Source organism: Mobula birostris, chromosome 11 (assembly GCF_030028105.1).
Source record: "Mobula birostris isolate sMobBir1 chromosome 11, sMobBir1.hap1, whole genome shotgun sequence".
Taxonomy (NCBI): Eukaryota; Metazoa; Chordata; class Chondrichthyes; order Myliobatiformes; family Myliobatidae; genus Mobula; species Mobula birostris.
In genome coordinates, this window is record NC_092380.1 from 17,945,003 (window position 1) to 17,967,420 (window position 22,418).

Here is a 22,418-nt window from a genome sequence, read left to right on the forward strand (position 1 = left end):
AGAAGATGAACAAAGTATCTTGCTCGGGTCCAGGAGCTGAAGATCAAAGGATGTTCCTCCCATGCCTCCTGACCTTTCCCAACAGCTCCCCCATAAAATCCCAAAGATCAGGAGTGTGTGTACTGCTATCAGCGGCCTGCGTGTCTGAAGCAGTCAAAAAGAATTGCACAGACTGCTCTGTGCAACCTCTCTCCACCATTGTGGTTGTGCATTTTGCGCCAATGAACAGGCTCTATGAATGTACCAAGAGAATGACTTTGATGCCTAGCCTGCGCAGTGCTGGGTTTTCTCCCAGTTCGTCCCAGAAGCGTCGCGGTTAGTGTGACACTTTACAGCTGTCAGTGTTCAATCCCGGCATCCTCTGTAGGGCGTCTCTGTACATCCACCCCCCCTCCCCCCGTGAAATGCATGGGTTTCCCCCCAAGTGTTCCGGGCTTCTCCCACAGTCCGAATTGTTCCGTGATTTGGTTAAATCGGAGTAGTGTGTGTGGTGTGGCATGGCTGGAAGGTCCGATTCCACAGTATATCTCTAAATAAAACTGATGAGCTCGGTCTCGCCAGCTCTGTCAATGCCAGGGAAAGTATCCAGTTCATCAGTACCCTTGGGTAGATCTGAAGGCACAGTTGCTACCTGACATGTGTGCTTTATTGGAATGTAAGTAGGAAATACAGAGGCAAAGCTGGGTACTTTACAGACTTTTTTTTAAATAAGAGAATTAGATTGTGACAGGTGAAGTAAATGACCCGGTTGTATCTGTGTTCACAGAAGGCACAAAATCCTGAAAACAATAGAATTGTTAAAAATATAGAGTCGCTGTCTATTCTATCTCTGCCTTTTATGTTATCTATCTCCATCAACTTAAAAAAACACTAAAGTCGTCTCCCATTCTTCGCTCCGAAGGGAAAAAGTCCAACTAACACAGCATTTCCACGTAAAATATGTTCTCTAATCCAGCCAAGAAAGGCTAAAGATAACCTTTGATAAATTCCACGACATGCATATCTGCACCCCGGAGTTTCGGGGAAAGTATGTATAAATTGTGAATGCTGTAGTCATTATTATCCAAAACTCAATCGATTCCGGAACTGTCCCGGAAGATTGGAGGGCAACATCATCATCCCGTTATTTAAGGAAGCGGGGAGAGTGGTGGAGGATGGACTCAACCTGTACTGGAGGGTGAGGTAACAAATCCTGGTTAAAAAACACAATACATGTATGATACCGAAACAAGCTCGGGAGTTTGCTAATCCCCGCAGGTTACATCTCCATTCAGCCGGGGACACGTGGGGCAGTGGCCACGTGACTTCGCACTGCGAGTCCGTTGGCCGATCATCCGCCAATCAGCGCCGCCGTCGGCAGAGGCGTGCGGCGGGCTGGATACGGTCGGAGAGATGGCGCTGCCGGCGAGCGGGGAGCGGGCCGACGTGGACCTCGGGCGCTATCGCTCGCCCCTGGTCAGCAGGTACTCGTCTCCCGAGATGGCCTTCAACTTCAGCGAGGTGAAGAAGTTCAACACGTGGCGTCGGCTGTGGCTGTACCTTGCGAGGGGCGAGAAGGTGAGAGGTCAGGGGTCAGACCCGCAGAGTGGAGGTGGGGGTCAGAATCAAGAGTTTGGGGGTAAAGGCTGGTGGAGCTGGCGGTGGGAAGTACTGTGGAGGAGTGGATTGCAGGGGTTAACGAGCTCTGAGTTTAGACAGAATTAAATCCATACTGACTAGCGGAATAAAGTTTCGGCACAGACTAGAAGGGCCGAATGGCCTGCTTTCTGGCTATAGTGTTCTATGGTTCTAGAGAGCGATTTGGAAAGTTTTTTTTCCCCTTCTCAAATGGCTTGCTCGATTCTGTCAACACTACCCAACTATTGGCTTTTTCTTCAAATCCCTGTGCACTTTTAGTCCCTTTGCTCTGTCCTGCCCCACCTGAAAGTCCTGATGAAGGGTCTCGGCCAGAATCGTCGACTGTTCATTCAATTCCATAGATACTGAGTTCCTCCAGCAGTTTATGTGTTTTGCCTTGGACTTCCAGCATCTGCAGATCTTCTCGTCTGTGTCACTTGAATGTCCTCCTTTTTATATTAATTCAATTTCCTGTCTTGTGATTTCTCCAATTCAGTTACTGAATTGACAAGAATCTAACTGTCTTTCCAGAGAGAGGCAAGGGTTGGGAGCTGGCTGTTTGGGAAGGGCCCCTCTGGGTCAACATTCAGTCAGTACTGCAGAATTCCGATGTGATTCCCTGTTGCAGAATTCAGTTGGAGTTTCGGACCATATAACAATTACAGCAGGGAAACAGGCCATCTCGGCCCTTCTAGTCCATGCCGAACTCTTACCCTATCCTATTCCCACCGACCTGCACTCAGCCCATAACCCTCCATTCCTTTCCTGTCCATATATTTATCCAATTTAACTTTAAACAACAAAATAGAACCTGCCTCAACCACTTCGGCTGGAAGCTCATTCCACACAGCTATCACTCTCTGAGTAAAGAAGTTCCCCCTCATCTTACCCCTAAACTTTTGTCCTCTAATTCTAAACCCATGTCCTATTGTTTGAATCTTCCCCACTCTCTATGGAAAAAGTCTAACCACGTCAACTCTATCAATCCCCCCCATAATTTTAAACACCTCTGTCAAGTCCCCCCTCAACCTTCTACGCTCCAAAGAATAAAGACCTAACTTGTTCAACCTTTCTCTGTAACTTAGGAGATGAAACCCAGGCAACATTTTAGTAAACCTCCTCTGTACTCTCTCAATTTTATTGACATCTTTCCTATAATTCGGTGACCAGAACTGTACACAATACTCCAGATTTGGCCAAGAGGGCACTACTTCAGAAAAGAAGGATGTCCTTTTAAACAGACATGCAGAAGGATTTCTTTAGCCAGAGGGTGGTGAATCTATGGAATTTATTGCCAAGTACAGCTGTGAAGGTCAAGTTACTGGGTGTATTTAAAGTGGAGGTTCATTAATCTGTTAGAGCAAGGACTGGGAGGAGTGCGGGTTGGTCAGTGGGTGGGGAGGAGGGTAAAGCTGGCTGTGTACAATGATGGGGGTGCGGCATTCCCTTGAAGAGATTGGACCACTTACTCACCAACACAATACCTGGGCTGGTGGGTTAATATTTGATGAAGTTGCATCCCTTGGATTGGTATTCCCTTGATTTAAAGCATTGAAGGTTGAGCTAAACGAACTTAAGCTGATCAAAGCCTTTATTATAGAACATTGGACAAACATTCCTGTGCGATAGGGGTGAGAATAAGTTCTGGACGTGGGAACATATCCTTTAAATTGGAATAATGCCATTTAGTTGCAATGTTAAATAGTGCATGCACAATTGGTAATGAAATCTTAAACTGTCCCCAGTGTTGTGTACCATTCAGCTAGGTCTTCTAAGTATACAGTAATAGACTACAACAAACTCAGTGGATCAAATCACAAGTGCTTTTGTTACTTGCAAGGGAAAGTCTACCTCCATGCGTTAAGATGTTGGTAGGTAGCTTCAATCTTGCAGCTCAAAACAACATTTTTGTACATTAACAGGCTTGAATAATTCATCCTTAATTGCATTCCTTTCTTATCTGCATCCATCTTAAGTGCGTTGCATCTCCATTTGTCTTTTGAGGCTTCCGTCCTCCACCCCCATGACAGCTGTCTTGTTTTTTTCTGTTGTCAAAACACTTTCTGCCATAAAACACACACCTTACTATAAATCACGCCCCTAGCAAGCCTTCCATCCAAACAAATCAACTAACCAGCAAAGCACTCTGGGGTTGTACAGATTCCATTTTGTCACATTACATTTTACAAAAGTTATAAATACATGAAGAATTCAATGTTAAATATATATTTCTGCACCAATGAGCTGCAGGTTGCAGTGGTACATTAGAAAACTCCCACACCTGAGACTTTTGTTATAAATGTAAAGGAGCAAAATTATTGGCAGTGTTGGTTACAGATTAGAATCGGTGAAAGGTTCTGTTAGATTAAATAGTAAAATCTGACAATGGAGAAGGCCATTTGGCCCATTGTGACTGTGCTGGCTCTTGGAAAGAGATCTTGTAAAGCGGGGTTTGCTGACCTTCTTTATGCCATAGACTCCTACCATCAATCGAGGGGTCCGTGGACCCTAGGGTTGGGAATCTCTGTTCCAAAGTGTCCTTATTGCCAGAATTTTTTCCAATATTGGAGCTGCTTGTTGAGCATTCCTGTGAGCTCTGGTTCTGCGACCTCTCTGGGTATTGAGTTCCTGGTTTTAGCTGACTACTGAAGATGGTGATCATTCTATATTGTGACCATTTTGTGATCCCCAAAAATGGTTATCCTACCCCTTTAGGTCTTTATTTACACATTTGATGCCTGGTCCACTTTCCAGAGGAAATAGTTTCATCCTGGGTATGTTATCTAAATCTTCGTTAATTTGGATGGTTGCACCTTCTGAGTGCTCTTACCCTGTGCCCTGTCCACAGTCTGGGATGGCGTGCATTGCCCTGTTCACTTCTTGTCCCTCTCTCTGTGCAGATGTTGGGATTGCCGATCACGGAAGAACAGCTCCAGGAAATGGAGTCAAACCTCGACAACATTGATTTCAAGATGGCTGCCGAGGAGGAGAAGCGGCTTCGCCACGACGTGATGGCCCACGTGCACACGTTTGCTCACTGCTGCCCAAAGGCTGCTGCCATCATTCACCTCGGAGCCACCTCCTGTTACGTTGGGGACAACACGGTTAGATGATCATGGTGCACATTCTTACCCTCCCGCCTGTTACAGCCCAGGCTCAGCCTGCCGAGTGTGCGTGTGTGTGCGCGCTGGCTGCTGTACGTGTCTGCACTAATCTTACTCACTCCGTGGCTCTCTCTGCCCTGATACAAATACCTGTCTAGATGCTTCTTAAATATCATGGAAGTCTCTGCCTCCACCAGCTCTTCAGGTAGCACGTTTCAGATGCCACGACTCAGGGTGGAGGAAACCATTCCCTGATCACTCCCCACAGCCCTGCAAATTATTCTTCCATCAGTTCTGATGCAAATCTCTTGTGGAAAGTCCTGGCTTGCAGTTACTCACTAAATGAAAAATGATCTTCCTCGTATCCCTCTTGCACCATTCAGCCCAGACTTTTAAATCTTCACCCCCCCCACTTGTGAAACAATTGGGTGTACTGCTGTGCCATTTCAGGGGAAGATTAAGAGTCATACAACTGTGTAGAATCGTATACAAATCAAACTTTGTAAGGATGACAGATATCCTTCTTTGAAAGGCATCAAGAGAACAGATAGGTTTTTACAATAATCCACAGCTTTATGGTCACCACTTGTTCTACAGATGTCTCCAGGTCACTGGCGCAGTAACTCTGCTCTCTCAGTCTGATGGAAGAAGTAAAGGAAGGTTTAGTTTGCACCTAACTTCACATTAACCATTACAGAATCTTGTTACCCTCTCCCTTCCCTTTTCACAACTGTGATTCCCCTCTCCCTGCCCCCTTTCCCACTCTCAGTCCACAATAGAGACCCATGTCAGAACCAGGTTTATCATCACTCACATATGTCATAAAATTTGGGTTTTTTTTTTTGCAACAGCACTATGGTGCAATACATAAAATTACTACAATATTGTGCAAAAGTCTTTTGACACCGTAGCTGTATATACATTGTGTGTGCGTGTGTCTAAGACTTTTGCACAGAACTGTATATCAGTGGGATTGGGATGAAAATTAAAGTCACGGGGCATTGCTTGAATTTTAGATTTTCCTTGTGGAATGCTTTGCTGTATCTCCAGCCCTGCCACCTTGGTGACACACGGACTCATCTATTCCTAATCTCCTGTATGCCAGTGTTGAGGCTGTTCGCTCTGAGTTCCTCTCTAAATCCGTCCCTGTTTTCCATCAAACCTGTCCTGTTAATTAGTTCAAGTTCAATTGTCATTCAACCATACATGAAACTGCAGTGCTCCGGGACCACCGCACATACAGCGACACACAGCACAACTAGTTACGATTGGCACATGCGGTTGCAATATAATATTAGCACATTAGGATTTTGTGTTCCTGCTATGGTGAAATCAGGGAATGAGAGTGGCTCAGGTAGTTTTCTTTGGCCCATTGAGTCTGTGCTGGCTCCTTGTCGAGAAATCTCTCCATCCCATTCCCTTGGTCGTTCCCTGTAGTCCTGCTAGTGCTAGCCCAGTTTATTTAGAGTTAGGTGTGGGAACAGGCCATTCAGCCCAACATGTTCATGCTAGATTGCCTACCTGAGCTAAGCCAATATGCCTGCATTTGGTCCGTATTCCACTGAGCCTTTCCTATCCATGTTCCTGTCCAAATGTGTTTTAACTATTATAGCTGCAATTAAACAATTATAATAATTTACTCTTGAAACCCCTGTTAGACTTTGATTTCACCAAATTCATTGGCAGAGAATTCCAAGCCTTAACTTAATATTTGCTATGTCAAAGCGAAATATAAGCTCGAGCTGGTGTCTTCTGAATTGCTTACAGCTGCTCTGTCCATTCTGTGCTGGTAGGATTACCTCTAAATATAGCGTTCTTGCCCTTCTCCTTGCCATGGCCTTTTAAGCGGCCGTACTGGTTCTTGCCTCGTGACCTCCTCGTGGCTTGGGTACTTTTTTTTGTTAATGATTGACTCTCTTCTCGCCAGGATCTGATTGTTCTCCGCGATGGTTTCGACATCCTCCTGCCCAAGGTGAGGCTGTTTTGAATGCTGATGGTTGCAGTTTCTCCTCTGCCGAGCGCGAGCTGCTTTGACTGACTCTCTCAATCCCTCTGCCGCAGTTGGCTCGAGTCATTGGCCGCCTGGCGGACTTTGCCCAGCAGCACGCTGCCCTCCCGACCCTCGGCTTCACCCACTACCAGTAAGTGGCATTTCCCCGAGCTGGCGGCATCACGTCGTGTCTTCTCAGCCAGCTGAGGTCTACTCCTGTTGGTATCGTCCCCGTTGTGTGACCTTGATTCTGCGGTTAAAGCTTTGCATGTGCCCAGTCTGTTTGCATCTTCCCTCTGCTGAAGGTTCTCTTCCTTTGCTCCTAAACAATACAACTTTTTAAGAGCAGCTTCTTCTCCACCACCATCAGATTTGTAAACTGTCCATGAACACTTTCGTCTTTTGCACTGTTTAATTATCTGAATCCTCTTACCCTTCCAGTCCGCTGGATCTCCTATTGCCTTGTGTCTAGATGCCTCCTTCCCATGTCCGAACTCTTCTTCTGTGATTGGTGGGTTTGGGATACTGTGATTGGTTTGTTCAGTGGGTTCTGCTCTGTCATTGGCCAGGCCAGCCCAGCTGACCACTGTCGGGAAGCGTTGCTGTCTCTGGATCCAGGACCTCTGCATGGACCTGAGGAACCTGGAGCGTGCCCGAAATGAGCTGCGATTCCGGGGGGTGAAAGGCACTACCGGCACCCAAGCCAGCTTCCTGCAACTCTTCGAGGGCGACTACGGCAAGGTGAGTGGCTGTAGCAGTTCCAGCGGGTGTGCAGTGTTGTTACAAACGGCAGTGAGGACGCTGATCCATGAACAGTTTCCCGTCCACCTGTCCTGCCTGTGGACTGAGCAACACCTCTGCTTCCAGAGACGGTCAACCACAAACTGTTCCAGCTGCTACCATCTGGGAAACAGTACCGCAGCGTGAAAGCCAGGACCAACGGGCTCCGGGACAGCTTCCTCCACCAGGCCATCAGACTGATTAATTCCGCTGATACAATTGTATTTCTATGCTATATTGACTGTCCTGTTGTACATACTATTTATTACAAATTACTATAAATTGCACATTACATATTTAGACAGAAACATAGTGTAAAGATTTTTACTCATATTTACTATATGAAGGATGTCAGCAATAAAGTCAATTCAATTCAATTTGACATCACTTAACTTCCTAAGTGGTCACGTGAGTAAAACTCGAGTTGCTCTGCCCGTGGTGGGATAGTATTTAAATCCCATCTGGTTATTTTACCCCTGAACTCCTCATCAGACTGTCAGATCTGTTCAGTCATTCCTGCACTCCACCCTCAGGGCAATCTACGGTTTCACAAACCTGGGTCAGCTGGATCTTGTTTCCTTTCTGCATCAGAAGGTTTGCAGACACCTGTAAGTAAAAAAAGTTTGAACAGTTGAATGCCACCTTTTGGATGATTGCTCTGCGCTACTCTGATGAAGAGGAGGTTTGCTGTCCCGACTCCCTGTTCTGAATTCATTCCCCTAAACATTACAAAGTTAGTGGGCACCCTCACAACAGACCCTCCCCGGGTTCCCTTCCTGCGAACTGTTCGTAATGCGGACAGTTTGCGAGTCAGAAAGGTGTCCTCTGCCACGAACCAAGTTCCCACATGGCAGAAGGTGCCTACAGCCCCACAGCGACTGACAGGTCCATCCATCCAGTCTCCCAAGTGCTTGTTCGCAGGTAATCTCGGGAGGACCTGTACTGTGTTAACATACAGGCTGCTGAAGTACAACAGTGAGTGTAATTCAGAAGCACTAAATTGGCTGTGAAACATTTCTGATTGTGAAATGGTTTTTATAAATGCATACATTTACTTTTTTTTAAAATGCAAGAGGTAACTCCATTTTCTGTAGACTTCTGTTGTAGGTCTTATCTTTGAAAGCACGCGGCATGGAAGCAAACAATTTGCTGACCGTTCTGTGCGAGAGCTGCTGTTCACCCTCCTCTAACCCCACCCTCGCTGCCCAGCGAGGGGCCCAGGCCCCAGAAGAATGAGAGGAGATCTTATAGAAACATATAAAATTATGAAACGGATGGATAAGATGAAGGCAGGAAAGTTGTTTCCACTGATAGGTGAGACTAGAACTAGGGGACATAGCGTCAAGATTCGGGGGAGTAGATTTAGGACGGAGATGAGAAGGAACTGCTTTTCTCAGAGGATGGTGAATCTGTGGAATTCTCTGCCCAATGAAGCAGTGGAGACTACATCATATTTAAGACAAGGCTGGATAGCTAGAGGGATTAAGGGTTATGGGGAAAGGCAGGTAGGTGGAGATGAGTCCATGGCCAGATCACCCATGGTCTTATCGAATGGCGGAGCAGGCTCGACAGGCCAGATGGCCGACTCCTGCTCCTATGTTCAGGCAGCCTGGGCGGGTTCCCTCTTCAGTGCGCCGCTCTGCTTCTCACACTCCCTCTTTTTCAGGTCGAGGAGCTCGATCGCCTGGTGACTGAGATGGCAGGATTTAAACAGTAAGTTATCTTCCGTCCACCAACGACGTCCGTGGCTGTTTGTCCACCTGCAGTCACTGCTCCCACACACCAGCAAGCCTCCCCTTGCCCCTCTCGGCCTGTCACCCCCTGTGAACCATATCCGATCTCGCTTCCCCTTGTGTGATCAGTCTGTCTGTACTAGTGCATCCACAGAGCTGGCAATATATTTGTCTGCTCTCTGTCCCCGTGCCAATAATGTGTCCACTCTTGCCTTTCAAGTCAAGTCCTGTTGAGTTTATTGTCATATGGAGATGTGTGATGAGGGTACGGGTACAATGCAAAATATCTGTGCCATGATACATACACTGTGTGACCCATAACCTCGTAAGTTATGCATGAGAGTGGGGGCAAAAGTGTGCAAACGAGGACAACAGTGCCTCTACTTTCTTAGAAGGCTGCGAAGATTCGGCAAAAATCTTGACAAACTTTTATAATAGGCATCCGTTAGTCTCAGACCATGGATTTGCGCCTTGCAAGGTTGTATGGAAGACCGGCAGTTGCCCATGCTGTAAGTCTCCCCTCTCCACGACACCGATGTTGTCCAAGGGAAGGGCATTAGGACCCATACAGCTTGGCACCAGTGTCATCACAGAGCAATGTGTGATTAAGTGCCTTGCTCAAGGACACAACACGCTGCCTCAGCTGAGGCTCAAACTAGCGACCTTCAGATCACTAGACCAACGCCTTAACCATTTGGCCACGTGCCAACACACACAAACTTCTATAGATGTGTAGTGGAAAGAGTAATGACTGGCTGCATTACGGCCTAGTATGGGAACACCAAAGCCCTGAACGGAAGAGGTAGCAGATTCAGCCCAGAACATCACAGGTAAAGCTCTCCCCACCACTGGGCACACCTATGTGCAACGCTGTCGTAGGAAAGCAGCATCCATCATCAGAGATCCCCACCACCCAGGCCAGGCTTTTTCTGGCTGCTGCCATCAGATAGAAGGTACAAGAGCCTCAGGACTCGCACCACCAGGTTTGAGAACAGTTACTACCAGACCACGATACAACTACGTCAGGATATTTCCAGCAGTTGCATCATGTGCACCATCTACAAGGATGCACTGCGACAACACACCAAAGCTCCTAAGGCAGCACCTCCCAGACCCACAACCACCACCATCTAGAAGGACAAGAGCAGTGGATACCTGGGAACACCACCACTTGGAAATTCCCCTCCAAGTCACTCACCATCCTGACTTGGAAATGTGTCACTGGGTCAAAATCATGGAATTCCCTCCCTAACAGCACAGTGGGTGTACCTGCACCTCAGGGACTGCAGCGGTTCAAGAAGGCAGCTCACCACCACCTTCTCAAGGGCAGCTGGGGATGGGCAATAAATGCTGGCTTAGCTGGCGATGCCCACATCCCGTTAGTGAATGAATAAATAAAAGCAGTGTATCTATGGGAGACTTGGAATCCTCCATCCCCTCGTGATTGGAATGGACACCCTCGCTCTCCTCTCCTACTGTGAGCAGTGTCCGTTTTGCTCTACCAACTCTCCCTGGTCCTTTCTCCTTCGACTCCTCGCGAGGTTCCAGTAGCAGAGGGCCACCCTCATTCCTCCCAGCTCCATCGTCTTAAGCGTTTTCTGCCCTGCCCCTCAGGACCTACATGGTGACAGGGCAGACGTACAGCCGCAAGGTGGACATCGACTCGCTGGCTGTCCTCTCGAGCCTTGGGGCAACAGTACACAAGGTCAGTGAGTGGCCGCTTGGTGTCCGGTCAGTGTGGGTGGGGGGAGGCTGTGGATTTTGTGTGGCTGGTGAGGAGTGCAGCTGCTGAGAACTATGTACTGTGTGAAAACGAGCCAGGTAGCACACACAAAATGCTGGAGGAACTCAGCAGGCCAGGCACCCTCTGTGGAAAACTCCCTGACTTTTCCTGTTTCTTTCCATTTCTGGTGAAGGGTCTCAACCCGATATGACCATAGATGCTGCCTGGCCTGCTGAATTCCTCCAGCATTTTGTGTGCATTGCTTTGGACTTCCTTGTGTTTGTGACTGAGATAACCCAGGACTGGTGCTGGGGGGGCAGGTGTTACCCAGGGTGGGTGTGCTCAGCCTGGGAAACGTTGACTCCTTGGAGCTCGATTTCACTGTGGGATTTTCCTGTCCTGGCAAACGGTGAGTAGGTGGCAAAGAAAGCAAGGCCCATGACCCAGTCATTGAAAGTGGGCATGCAGATACAGCAGGCGGTGAAAAAGGCGAATGGTATGCTGGCATTCATAGCAAGAGGATTCGAGTACAGGAGCAGGGAGGTACTACTGCAGTTGTACAAGGCTTTGGTGAGACCACACCTGGAGTATTGTGTGCAGTTTTGATCCCCTAATCTGAGGAAAGACATCCTTGCCATAGAGGGAGTACAAAGAAGGTTCACCAGATTGATTCCTGGGATGGCAGGACTTTCATATGATGAAAGACTGGATCGACTAGGCTTATACCCACTGGAATTTAGAAGATTGAGGGGGGATCTTATTGAAACGTATAAAATCCTAAAGGGATTAGACAGGCTAGATGCAGGAAAATTGTTCCCAATGTTGGGGAAGTCCAGAACGAGGGGTCACAGTTTGAGGATAAAGGGGAAGCCTTTTAGGACCGAGATTAGGAAAAACTTCTTCACACAAGAGAGTGGTGAATCTGTGGAATTCTCTGCCACAGGAAACAGTTGAGGCCAGTTCATTGTCTATATTTAAGAGGGAGTTAGATATGGCCCTGTGGCTAAAGGGATCAGGGGGTATGGAGGGAAGGCTGGTACAGGGTTCTAAGTTGGATGATCAGCCATGATCATACTGAATGGCGGTGCAGGCTCGAAGGGCCGAATGGCCTACTCCTGCACCTATTTTCTATGTTTCTATGACCCAAGAGATGCTCTGTGTTTACAGAGCTGTCCCTGTTCTGTGGCGGTGAGTGAGAGGGATGGTGGGGGGGGGTCAGTGATTCTGTGTTGTTCGGCAGCATATGAGAGTGGGGAGGGGAGAGATTTTATATGTCAGTATAGTGAAGGAGCTGGCTGGAAGTGGTTGAAGCAGGTACATTAACGTTTAAAGAGCACTTGGACAGGTATTTGTTTAGGAAAGGTTTTGAGAGAGAGAGACAGAGATACGCCAAATGTTGGCGTGGACAAATGGTACTAGCTTCAGTGGACATCTTGGTCAGTATGGACTAGTTGGGCTGAAGGGCCTCTTTCCGTGCTGTATGGCCCTATGACTGATATCCCAGATCATTTTTACAGATCTGCACCGATATCCGCCTGCTGGCAAACCTGAAGGAGATCGAAGAGCCCTTTGAGAAGGAGCAGATTGGTGAGTAACGTAGTGGTGAGAAGGGCCTGGACAACTTGGGGCCTGTATGCAGCCCTAGGGGGTCGGTGGGGAGGAGGAGGGATGGAGTAATGTCTGCACGTGGCAGTGGTTGGGGGCTACGTGCGTTCCTCCAGCCGGCTGTGACTCCACCTCACAGCCAAGAGCAACTCTGCCCTAGGGAGCCCCAGAATGGACGGGCAAGTTTTCCAGACACTGGGTCAGAATCAGGCTTGTTACCATTGACGTGTGTCAAGAAGTTTGTTCTGTGTCTGCTGCACAGTGAAGGGTTATTTTAAAATTACTATGAATTACAATAAAGAATAAATAGTGCATAAGGGGTAGTGCTGATTGACCGCGGGGCAAAAGCTGTTCCTAAAACGCTGAGTGTGGGTCCTCAGACTCCTGTATGATAGTAGTGAGAGGAGGGTACGTCCTGGGTGATGGGGGTCGTTAATGATGGGTGCCACTGTTTTTGAGGCAGTGGAGCTCCCTACTTGGGCTATCTTCACCTGGCTAGGTATTGGGTGGATGATGGGGTGTGTGGGGTTGGTGGTTGTTGGCTAGGGTTCTGCAGTGGGCAAGGGCAGCCCATTCAGTGGTGCGTGCTGTTTGCAGGCTCCAGCGCGATGCCCTACAAGAGGAACCCGATGCGCAGCGAGCGCTGCTGCAGTCTGTCCCGCCACCTCACCACGCTGATCCTGGACCCCCTGCACACTGCCAGCGTGCAGTGGTTCGAGCGCACCCTGGACGACAGCGCCAACAGGTGACCCCCCCCCCCCACCTCGCTCCGTACCGTACCGCCCTGCCGCTCCATCGGGACACGGACTCCCACATGTTTAAACCTCACCACTGCCCCCCTCTCTCTCTCTCTCTCTCTCTCTTTCCACCCTCCAGGCGCATCTGCCTGCCGGAAGCATTCCTCACCGCCGATGTTATCCTGAGCACACTGCAGAACATCACGGAGGGGCTGGTCGTGTACCCTAAGGTATGATCTCTGTGGGGGGGGGGGGGGATCAGGCTGCTCGGTTAAAGTGACGAACACAAGCTGCTGGCTGGAGGAACTCGGCTTGTCGAGCAGCACCTGAGATGGCAAAGGAATTGTCAATGTTTCAGTTGGAGACTCAGCATCAGAACCCAAATGAAGTGTTTACAGTTCTTCTCCCCCCAGTGATACTGCCGAGTTCATCCACTGCACTTTTGTTTTGGCTCCAGCTGTGCAGTCTCCTGCGTCTCCGTTTGGTTGAAGAGCTGCTGCAACTGAGTTTTAGTTTTAGGTTATGAGAACACTCAGTCCTCTTTTATTGTCATTTAGAAATGCATACACGTATTAAGAAATGACACAATGTTTCTCCAGAGTGGTATCACAGAAAACAGGACAAACCAAAGACTGACACTGACAGAACCACATAATTATAACATATAGTTACTGCAGTGCAAAGCAATACCATAATTTGATGAAGAACAAACCATGGGCACAGTAAAAAAAAAAGTCTCAAAGTCCCCGAGTCGATCGACTCCCGAGTCCCCGATAGCGGGCAGCAAAAGGGAGAAACCCCCTGCCATAAACCTCCAGACACTGTCAACTTGCTGCTGCCTTGGAAGCAGCCGACCACAGCCGACACTGAGTCCATCCGTCCAAAAACTTCGAGCTTCCGACCAGCCCCTCCGATACAGCCTCCCGAGCGCCATCCTCTGCCGAGCGCCTTCGACCTCTCCCCGGCCGCTGAAACACGCAAAGCCGAGGATTCGGGGCCTTCTGCTCCGGAGATTCCGGTTACCACACAGTAGCAGCGGCAGCGAAGCGGGCATTTCAGAAATTTTCCAGATGTTCCTCCGTGCTCTCACGCCCGTCTCCATCAAATCAGAATTGTGCACGGTCCCCTACTTGACAAATAACAGACATCACCACCGGAGAGGCTACGCGTGCTGCCGTCGCGTTGCCATCTTCTTGTTGGTCAACTTGGAGTTTATTTATCAACAAGAGGTGCAGAACCGCTCAGTATTCCCCGAATGGGCAGTAATGTAGTGGTTAGCACAACGCTTTACGGTGCAGGGGACCCGGGTTCAATTCCTGCTGCTGCCTGTAAGGAGTTTATACGTTCTCCCCGTTACCGCATGGGTTTCCTCCGGGTGCTCTGGTTTCCTCCCACAGTCCAAAAGCATACCAGTTGGAAGGTTAATTAGTCATTGTAAATTGTTCCATGATTAGGCAAGGATGAAATTGGGGGATTGCTGGGAGGCGCAGCTCGAATTCCATGCTGTACTTCATTAAATAAAAATAAATAAATATTAATCCTAGGGCAATTTACAATGAATAATTAGCCTACTAACTAGTACATTGTTGACTTGTGGGAGGAAACCAGGGCACCCAAAGGAAACCCACACTCTCACGGGGAGAGTGTACTAATTCCTTACATTTATAGTCGTGGCACAGGTGTAATGGGGAAAAACTTGTGGCATCACAGCCATGTAACAATTAAACATTAAAATAAATACAATTTTCACAAGTGAGAACACAATTAGAACAGGAAAAAAAAAGTCCACTTTTAGCGAAAGGTAATTAAAGTGCGAGTCATAGTGCTGGAATACTGTAGTGATTAGTGGTGTGCAGGTTGGTTCAAGGCCGAATAGGTGAAGGGGAGTGGCTGTTCTTGATGCTGTTGATGTGGGTCGTCATGCCTCTATACCTGTGAGACAATGGTATGGCCCTGCTGGTGGGAATCTTTGAATATTGCCTTCAGGAGGCAGCACCTCCTATAAATGTTCTGGATGGTGGGGAGTGATGTCCTCGTGACTTACTGGCCAGAGTCCACTGCAATCTGCAGCTTCTTGAATTCCCGCCCATTTGTACTGCTGTACCAGCCTGTGATGTAACCACTTCCAATAGGACATCTGTGGAAGTTTTTTTGGGAGGGTCTGTTGTCAAAGCTGTGGATTCACACCCAGCATTGTGGTGTGAATTTGCTTCCGCAGCGCATTTGCAGCTGGTCCCTACAGACAGTGAATTCTCTTACTGTCCTAAGAGGAAAGAGACCTATGAACTGTGGGGACAGGCCTAGATCTTGCTGCTCTCAAAGACACCACAACTCTTTCTTTTTGAGCAGGTGGTAAGGCCAACACACATCAACACACATCATTATGAGCTCTGTTGTATGACGTGGGTGATCATGATGACCAGGATTGTTCTTGGCAGAGGTGGTTTGCCATTGCCACCTTCTGGGCAGTGTCTCAACAAGACGGGTGACCCCGGCCACTATCAATACTCTTCAGAGATTGTCTGCCTGGTGTCAGTGGTCGCATAACCAGGACTTGTGATACGCACTACCTGCTCCTATGGCTTCACATGACCCTGATCGGGGGCAAAGCAGGTGCCACACCTTGCCCAAGGATGACCTGCAGGCTAGCGGAGGGAAGGAACACCTTGTACCTCCTTTGGTAGAGACGCATCTCCACCCTGCCACCCACGTCAACACCGATGGATTGAATTAGACCACCTGAGAAAGAGTGCAGAAGATTGAAATGACAGGCAAAGGTTCAAAGTTTCATTTATTATTGAAGTATTTATGTCGTATACAACTCTGAGATTCGTCTTCTCCAGATAGCCACCAAACAAAGAAAACCATGGAAGTCAGTTCAGAGAGTAACAGCAAATCCACCACACCCCACACAGAAATGGAATGGGAACACTAGCATCACCCCCCTCACCCACACAAAAACGCAATAAGAATATTGGCCTCACATCCCCCTCCCCCACATTAAAAAAAAACTAACAACGAGACATCGATCCCCAACATCGTGGGAAGTAAGATACACGGCTCGAGCACACGGGCCTACCCTCCGGGCGCAGCAGTAGGCCACACTGGCTCCCTCTCCAACATCAGAGAACCCTTGCTCACCTCCTGCATGCACCTCGATGCTTCAATCTCCCTCATTGATTTAATCAGCGAATAACGGAGTCGACCATCGTCCCGTCTTGAAGCTTCTTCACCTCGAGGCAAAGAGATTGGGACGTTGTTTAGTCTTTTAAAGGAAACGATGAGCTTTGTTTCAAGGCAATGGATCATAATATTAAGGCAGTGCCGAGTACATGTCACTATCAAAATTAAAGTCACGTTCCCCACAATTTAAAACCGTTGACTGTGTGTAAGTCAGGCATCTTGTGATTGAAGAACACAGCAGCGCGTGTGTGGGGAAAGCAATGGACCCAGCTACAAGGAACAGTTGCACAGAGCGGGTACAGCCGGTGTGTGCAAGGGGCTTCAATGAAGAGTATATTACTGCCGGGCTTTCACTGGGGATTTCCTGGTATTCGTACTTACTGTGCATGGCCTGAGGTTATCAAAGGGATACAGGGTCAGTGTATGATGGCAAAATGGCTTGTGAGCTGCTGGTGTCCTGTCTTTCACTATCTGTAGATATAGACCTTCTCCTTTCCCACCCTCTCTGCGCTGGGCTCCTGTTTGAGTTACACCCCTCCCCCTTCCCCAGCCACACCCTTTCAGCTGACTCTTCTTCCCCCGCGACACTGCCTGCGGCCGGCTCCCATCCCGTGTCATCTTCTGTTGCAGGTGATTGAGCGCCACATCCGCCAGGAGCTGCCGTTCATGGCCACTGAAAACATCATCATGGCCATGGTGAAGGCCGGCGAGAACCGGCAGGTCAGTGGTGACGGTCCGGGGAGTGGGAATGGTCAGTGGTGACGGTCCGGGGAGTGGGAATGGTCAGTGGTGACGGTCCGGGGAGAGGGAATGGTCAGTGGTGACGGTCCGGGGAGCGGGAATGGTCAGTGTTGACGGTCCAGGTAGAGGGAATGGTCAGTGGTGACGGTCCGGGGAGAGGGAATGGTCAGTGGTGATGGTCCGGGGAGCGGGAATGGTCAGTGGTGACGGTCCGGGGAGCGGGAATGGTCAGTGTTGACGGTCCGGGTAGAGGGAATGGTCAGTGGTGACGGCCCGGGGAGAGGGAATGGTCAGTGGTGACGGTCCGGGGAGAGGGAATGGTCAGTGTTGACGGTCCGGGTAGAGGGAATGGTCAGTGGTGACGGCCCGGGGAGAGGGAATGGTCAGTGGTGACGGCCCGGGGAGAGGGAATGGTCAGTGGTGACGGTCCGGGGAGAGGGAATGGTCAGTGGTGACGGTCCGGGGAGAGGGAATGGTCAGTGGTGACGGTCCGGGAAGAGGGAATGGTCAGTGGTGACGGTCCGGGGAGTGGGAATGGTCAGTGGTGACGGTCCGGGGAGAGGGAATGGTCAGTGGTGACGGTCCGGGGAGTGGGAATGGTCAGTGGTGACGGTCCGGGGAGAGGGAATGGTCAGTGGTGACGGTCCGGGAAGAGGGAATGGTCAGTGGTGACGGTCCGGGGAGAGGGAATGGTCAGTGGTTGACAGGGATCTGAGGAAAGGGAGCATTCGATGATGTGGGTTGGTGTAGTGGGAGAATTTGGTTGAATGTGTATTTGAGCAGATAGTCAGATCATCCCCTGAACGTCAGTGGGGAATGGGCAGCCGTTCTACCTGTGTTAGAGTGAGGTGTGTGGAGAGAGCAGTTCACTCTGGTTGTAACTCAGAAATTCTGTCGTTCTGCAGTTTGGGTCCTTTTAGATGTTTGAGAACCAGTGCAATGGTGCAGAAATTGTGTTACTGCATTATAATGCTGAAATGCAGTTTGTAAAATCGCATTAATATAGCTTAAATGTTCACAATGCAGCCAGCATTGCCTCATAAGACAGCAGGTCCCTGTAGGAAACTGCTCAGGCGGTGCCTACAAGGTGCCTTCCCTTGGGGAAGCCACTGCCCACTCTGCCAGCTGCTGTGGGCTACAGGAGCAGTAGGTGAAGTCTGTCTGTGAGTACAGAGGCAGGGTGGCCTCCCTAACACAGTAGTGAGCAGCATGCCGAGTGAGGGCTGGTAGATGTCACGAGCAGTGTCTGCTGCAGTCACACCTGGGCAAGTCCTCTGAGCACACGTTCAAAGAAAATTTATTGTCAAAGTATATAGGGTGTATATCACCATATACAACCCTGAGATTCATTTTCTTGTGGAAAATAAATCCAAAAGGCAGTAACCAATAAAAGACCGCATTCAACAGGACAAAGAACTGACCGAAGTGAAAAAGCCAAAAATTGTGCAAGTAGAAAAAAAATTAATAATGAACAATAAATATTGAGAACATGATGGAGAATCCCCGAAAGTAAGTCCTTAGGTTGTGGGAACAGTTGGTGATGGGGCGAGTGAAGTTATCTCCTCTGGTTCCAGAGCCTGATGAGGACCATCACTGCATGGGCTGCGAGAGGTGCATTCGTAATTGGAGTGTGTCTCCTGTGAATGAGACGTGATTCAGTCTGCAGACACAAGCCCTCTCCAGTTACGGCAGTGTTTCGTTCCTGAGAGCTGTTCGTAGCCTGATATATTCACGAGCTAGAAACCGAAACTGAGTTCCCACGGCAGTAGGTGCCTCCCTACTTCAGTACAGCTGGGAAATTCACCCTGGCAGTCTCCCTAATGCTTGCTTGTATAAAAGCACTGTACGGAAGTCGGGCGTCTGTCACCTGGGAGCGATGTGTACAGCACTCCCGGTTCTGGTGAATGCGAGCGCTGGCCACTGGTCACATCGAGTGTCTGATATGGCTCTAGTGTCAGTGTGATAACCTTCTCCGTGATTTATGCCCTTCCTGTCTCCTACAGGATTGCCACGAGCGAATCCGTGTCCTCTCTCAGCAGGCAGCTGCCGTGGTCAAGCAGGAGGGAGGCGACAACGATCTGATCTGCAGGATAAAAAAGGACCCCTACTTCAGCCCGATCCACGAGCAGCTGCAGGCCCTGCTCGACCCCAAATCCTTCGTTGGGTGTGCCCCACAGCAGGTGAGAGTGGACAGCTGTGTCTGTGCAAAGTAATTGGTCGTGCTGCAGGGTGCCACTGCCCGGTGCCCCTCGCTGCGACCCACCCACACTCCCTGCTCTGTCATTGTTACCTGTCCGCCTTGTCTTCGAAAATGCCACTACACATTCACGTGGCCTCAGCCGAGTGTTCTCGATGTCCCCAACGCGCCCACAGCTGTCATTGTTACTGCTGTAACTAGAGAACCCTGTTCTCTCTCTCTTCCCCTCCCCTCATCTTAAGTGCCTGTCACACCACCTTCTCGGCAGCAATGCCCCTTCTCTGTCATCACTATTACAATGTAGTCGATTTTATGATGAAGTATGCACAAACAAATAGACAAGATTGTGGACAGGAATTCCTGGTCCTCTTGAATCGGAACCCTACTGCAGTCACATAGTTCCTTATGGTACCTTCACACATGTATGCAGGAATGTTTTTTAAAGTTTTAGAAACATAGAAAATAGGTGCAGGAGTAGGCCATTCGGCCCTTCCAGTACGATCATGGCTGATCATCCAACTCAGAACCCTGTACCTGCCTTCTCTCCATACCCCCGATCCCTTTAGCCACAAGGGCCACAAGGGCCATATCTAACTCCCTCTTAAAGATAGCCAATGAACTGGCCTCAACTGTTTCCTGTGGCAGAGAATTCCACAGATTCACCACTCTCTGTATGAAGAAGTTTTTCCTCATCTCGGTCCTAAAAGGCTTCCCCTTTATCCTCAAACTGTGACCCCTCGTTCTGGACTTCCCCAACATCGGGACCAACCTTCCTGCATCTAGTCTGTCCAATCCCTTTAGAATTTTATACGCTTCAATCAGATCCCCCCTCAATCTTCTAAGTTCCAGTGAGTATAAGCCTAGTTGATCCAGTCTTTCATCATATGAAAGTCCTGCCATCCCAGGAATCAATCTGGTGAACCTTCTTTGTACTCCCTCTATGGCAAGAATGACTTTCCTCGGATTAGGGGACCAAAACTGCACACAATACTCCAGGTGTGGTCTCACCAAGGCCTTGTACAACTGCAGTAGTACCTCCCTGCTCCTGTACTCGAAATTATTTCATTCGGAGGTCCACTATATTAACAACGCATGCTACCCAGCAACCCACCTATTTAACCCTAGCCTATTTGTAGGTCAGTTAGCAATAACCAATTAACCTACTAACCAGTACAGTTTTGGACTGTGTGAGGAAACCGGAGCACCTGGAGGAAACTCTCACGGTCACGGGGAGAATGTACAAGCTCCTTACAGGAGGTGCCAGAATTGAACTCTGAACTCCGATGCCCCGAGCTAGACTTTTTAAAAAAACTAAACTACAAAGATGTATTCAGGGCAAAAATACACAAAGTACAAAGCATCCAAGTATTTCCAAGGCAGTGAACAAATTCAAATTAAAATATTATTATTAGCCTATAGAACAGTTAATTCTCTGGGAAGCGGGTCCACTATTCTATATTCTGTACCCATTACTTAATACTGAGCTAGATCTTCTCTCAGTCTGCCCTCCTGTTGTCTCTCCCTTATCCTCGTCTCTCTGTAATAATTGAGTTTCCTGGGTGAATCGAGGCACCCCTCCACATTTGACTCTGCACCCCAAGCGCCTGGTGAGTGTGACAGACTGTGTTGGGATTAGTTGGATTTGATTTCTGCCCTGACAGGTGATCAGGTTCCTGGAGCAGGAGGTTCGCCCGATGCTGGTCCCCTACGCGAGTCAAATGGAGGGGAAGGTTGAGCTGGAGCTGTGAGAAGCTGTGAGCCTGGTCCCCACACCCGGTACGGCAGCTCATCGAAGACTCTGTGTGGAGCAGGGTGCGTGTGGGGCTTGTGCTTTTGACCTGTGTTCCATTTGTGTAGAGTGTGTGAATGAGGACAGGTCCCCCCCCCCAGGTCACAAACACCCGACTTGTGGGTAGCCTGTACGGTTTCGGAGACTGGTGGGGTGGATTTGCCGGCTGCTGTGGGACGGCGGGGGTCCTCTGCCTGGTGGGAACTTCATCATTGTATCTTGCAGGGAAATCGGAGTGGTTGAATTAAACACCCTGGTTTGTCGATACGCTGGAGATCTCGGCCGGTCGGGCAGCATCAATGGAGGGAAATAAACTGTCTTGATGAAGGGTTTCAGCCCAAAACATTGTTTGTTTCCCTTCACAGATGCTGTCTGACCTGCTGAGTTTCTCCAGCATTTTGTGTGTGTTGAATCTCTTGTTTCCGGTTTGACTACAAATTGGTCTGTATATTGCCAGGGAGACACGTTTCTGAAGGAGAACCATTTGGGTAACGGACAGTCCTCGGGATCAGAACCTGGGGAGAGCATGTATCTCTCTGGGAGCAGGTCTTGATAAGTAGCGATTGAAAATGTTAGTCAGATGTGCCTAAGCTCGGCATTACTTTGCTTGTGAAGCACAAACAGGAAAGAAAGTCTGTTTCCCATTTCAGAGGGAACGAATCTCGCCCCCACCTCCCATTCACATGGATGTGTGATTGAAGAAATATCTCCACCAATTTCCACTCCAAATGTCACTCAAAACCATTGCGTGATCCCAGTAAAACTTGAGAGTGATGGTGCAGCTGAGGCTCCTGTTACGTACCTGTGTCAATCTATTCCAGCTAGGAGCTGGTGTATCCTCAGTGGCCAAACAGGTATTCCGGTTGGTTCTGTACAGCTCTGTGCTGCATCTTTTTAAAATAAAGACCTCTTGAAATGTCATTCAGAACAGTTTTTTGTGTGTGTTTCAATGTTGATTTGAGTAATCATTTGAAAAGATTCAATAAACATCTCTAGTTCCACCAATTAACCCAGCTTCATCTATAGAAAGGGAATCTGGGGATAATGGGGAAACAAGAAGGTGGTAGATGAGTTAGAAGTATTTTGCATCAGTCTTCACTGCAAGATCAGCATAACACTGTGGGCTGAATGGCCTGTAGCGTACTATGCTGTTCTGTGATAACGGGGAGGAATGATGTAAGTTGAGGTGCGGAGGGGGAGGAGTCAGGTGGAGGCAGAT

General features: G+C 48.8%; 1 protein-coding gene across 1 annotated transcript; it reads left to right on the forward strand.

Moving 5' to 3' along the window:
* The first annotated feature begins 1,348 nt into the window (after positions 1-1,348).
* On the forward strand, positions 1,349-22,120 carry adsl (adenylosuccinate lyase). Its single transcript, XM_072271807.1, has 13 exons — positions 1,349-1,557; positions 4,518-4,721; positions 6,649-6,693; positions 6,783-6,862; positions 7,281-7,452; positions 9,158-9,204; positions 10,839-10,929; positions 12,465-12,534; positions 13,150-13,297; positions 13,429-13,519; positions 17,103-17,192; positions 19,217-19,393; positions 21,072-22,120. Exons 1-13 carry the CDS (start codon positions 1,393-1,395, stop codon positions 21,156-21,158), a joined length of 1,467 nt encoding a protein of 488 aa, XP_072127908.1. The 5' UTR covers positions 1,349-1,392; the 3' UTR covers positions 21,159-22,120.
* The last annotated feature ends 298 nt before the right edge of the window (positions 22,121-22,418 follow it).

Coding starts and splice junctions, on each gene's coding strand:
- adsl (XM_072271807.1), top strand. CDS start 1,393: ATGGCGCTGCCGGCGAGCGGGGAGCGGGCCGACGTGGACCTCGGGCGC. Junction 6,863..7,280: donor CTCGGCTTCACCCACTACCA/GTAAGTGGCATT, acceptor GTCATTGGCCAG/GCCAGCCCAGCTGACCACTG. Junction 13,298..13,428: donor CTGGACGACAGCGCCAACAG/GTGACCCCCCCC, acceptor TCCACCCTCCAG/GCGCATCTGCCTGCCGGAAG.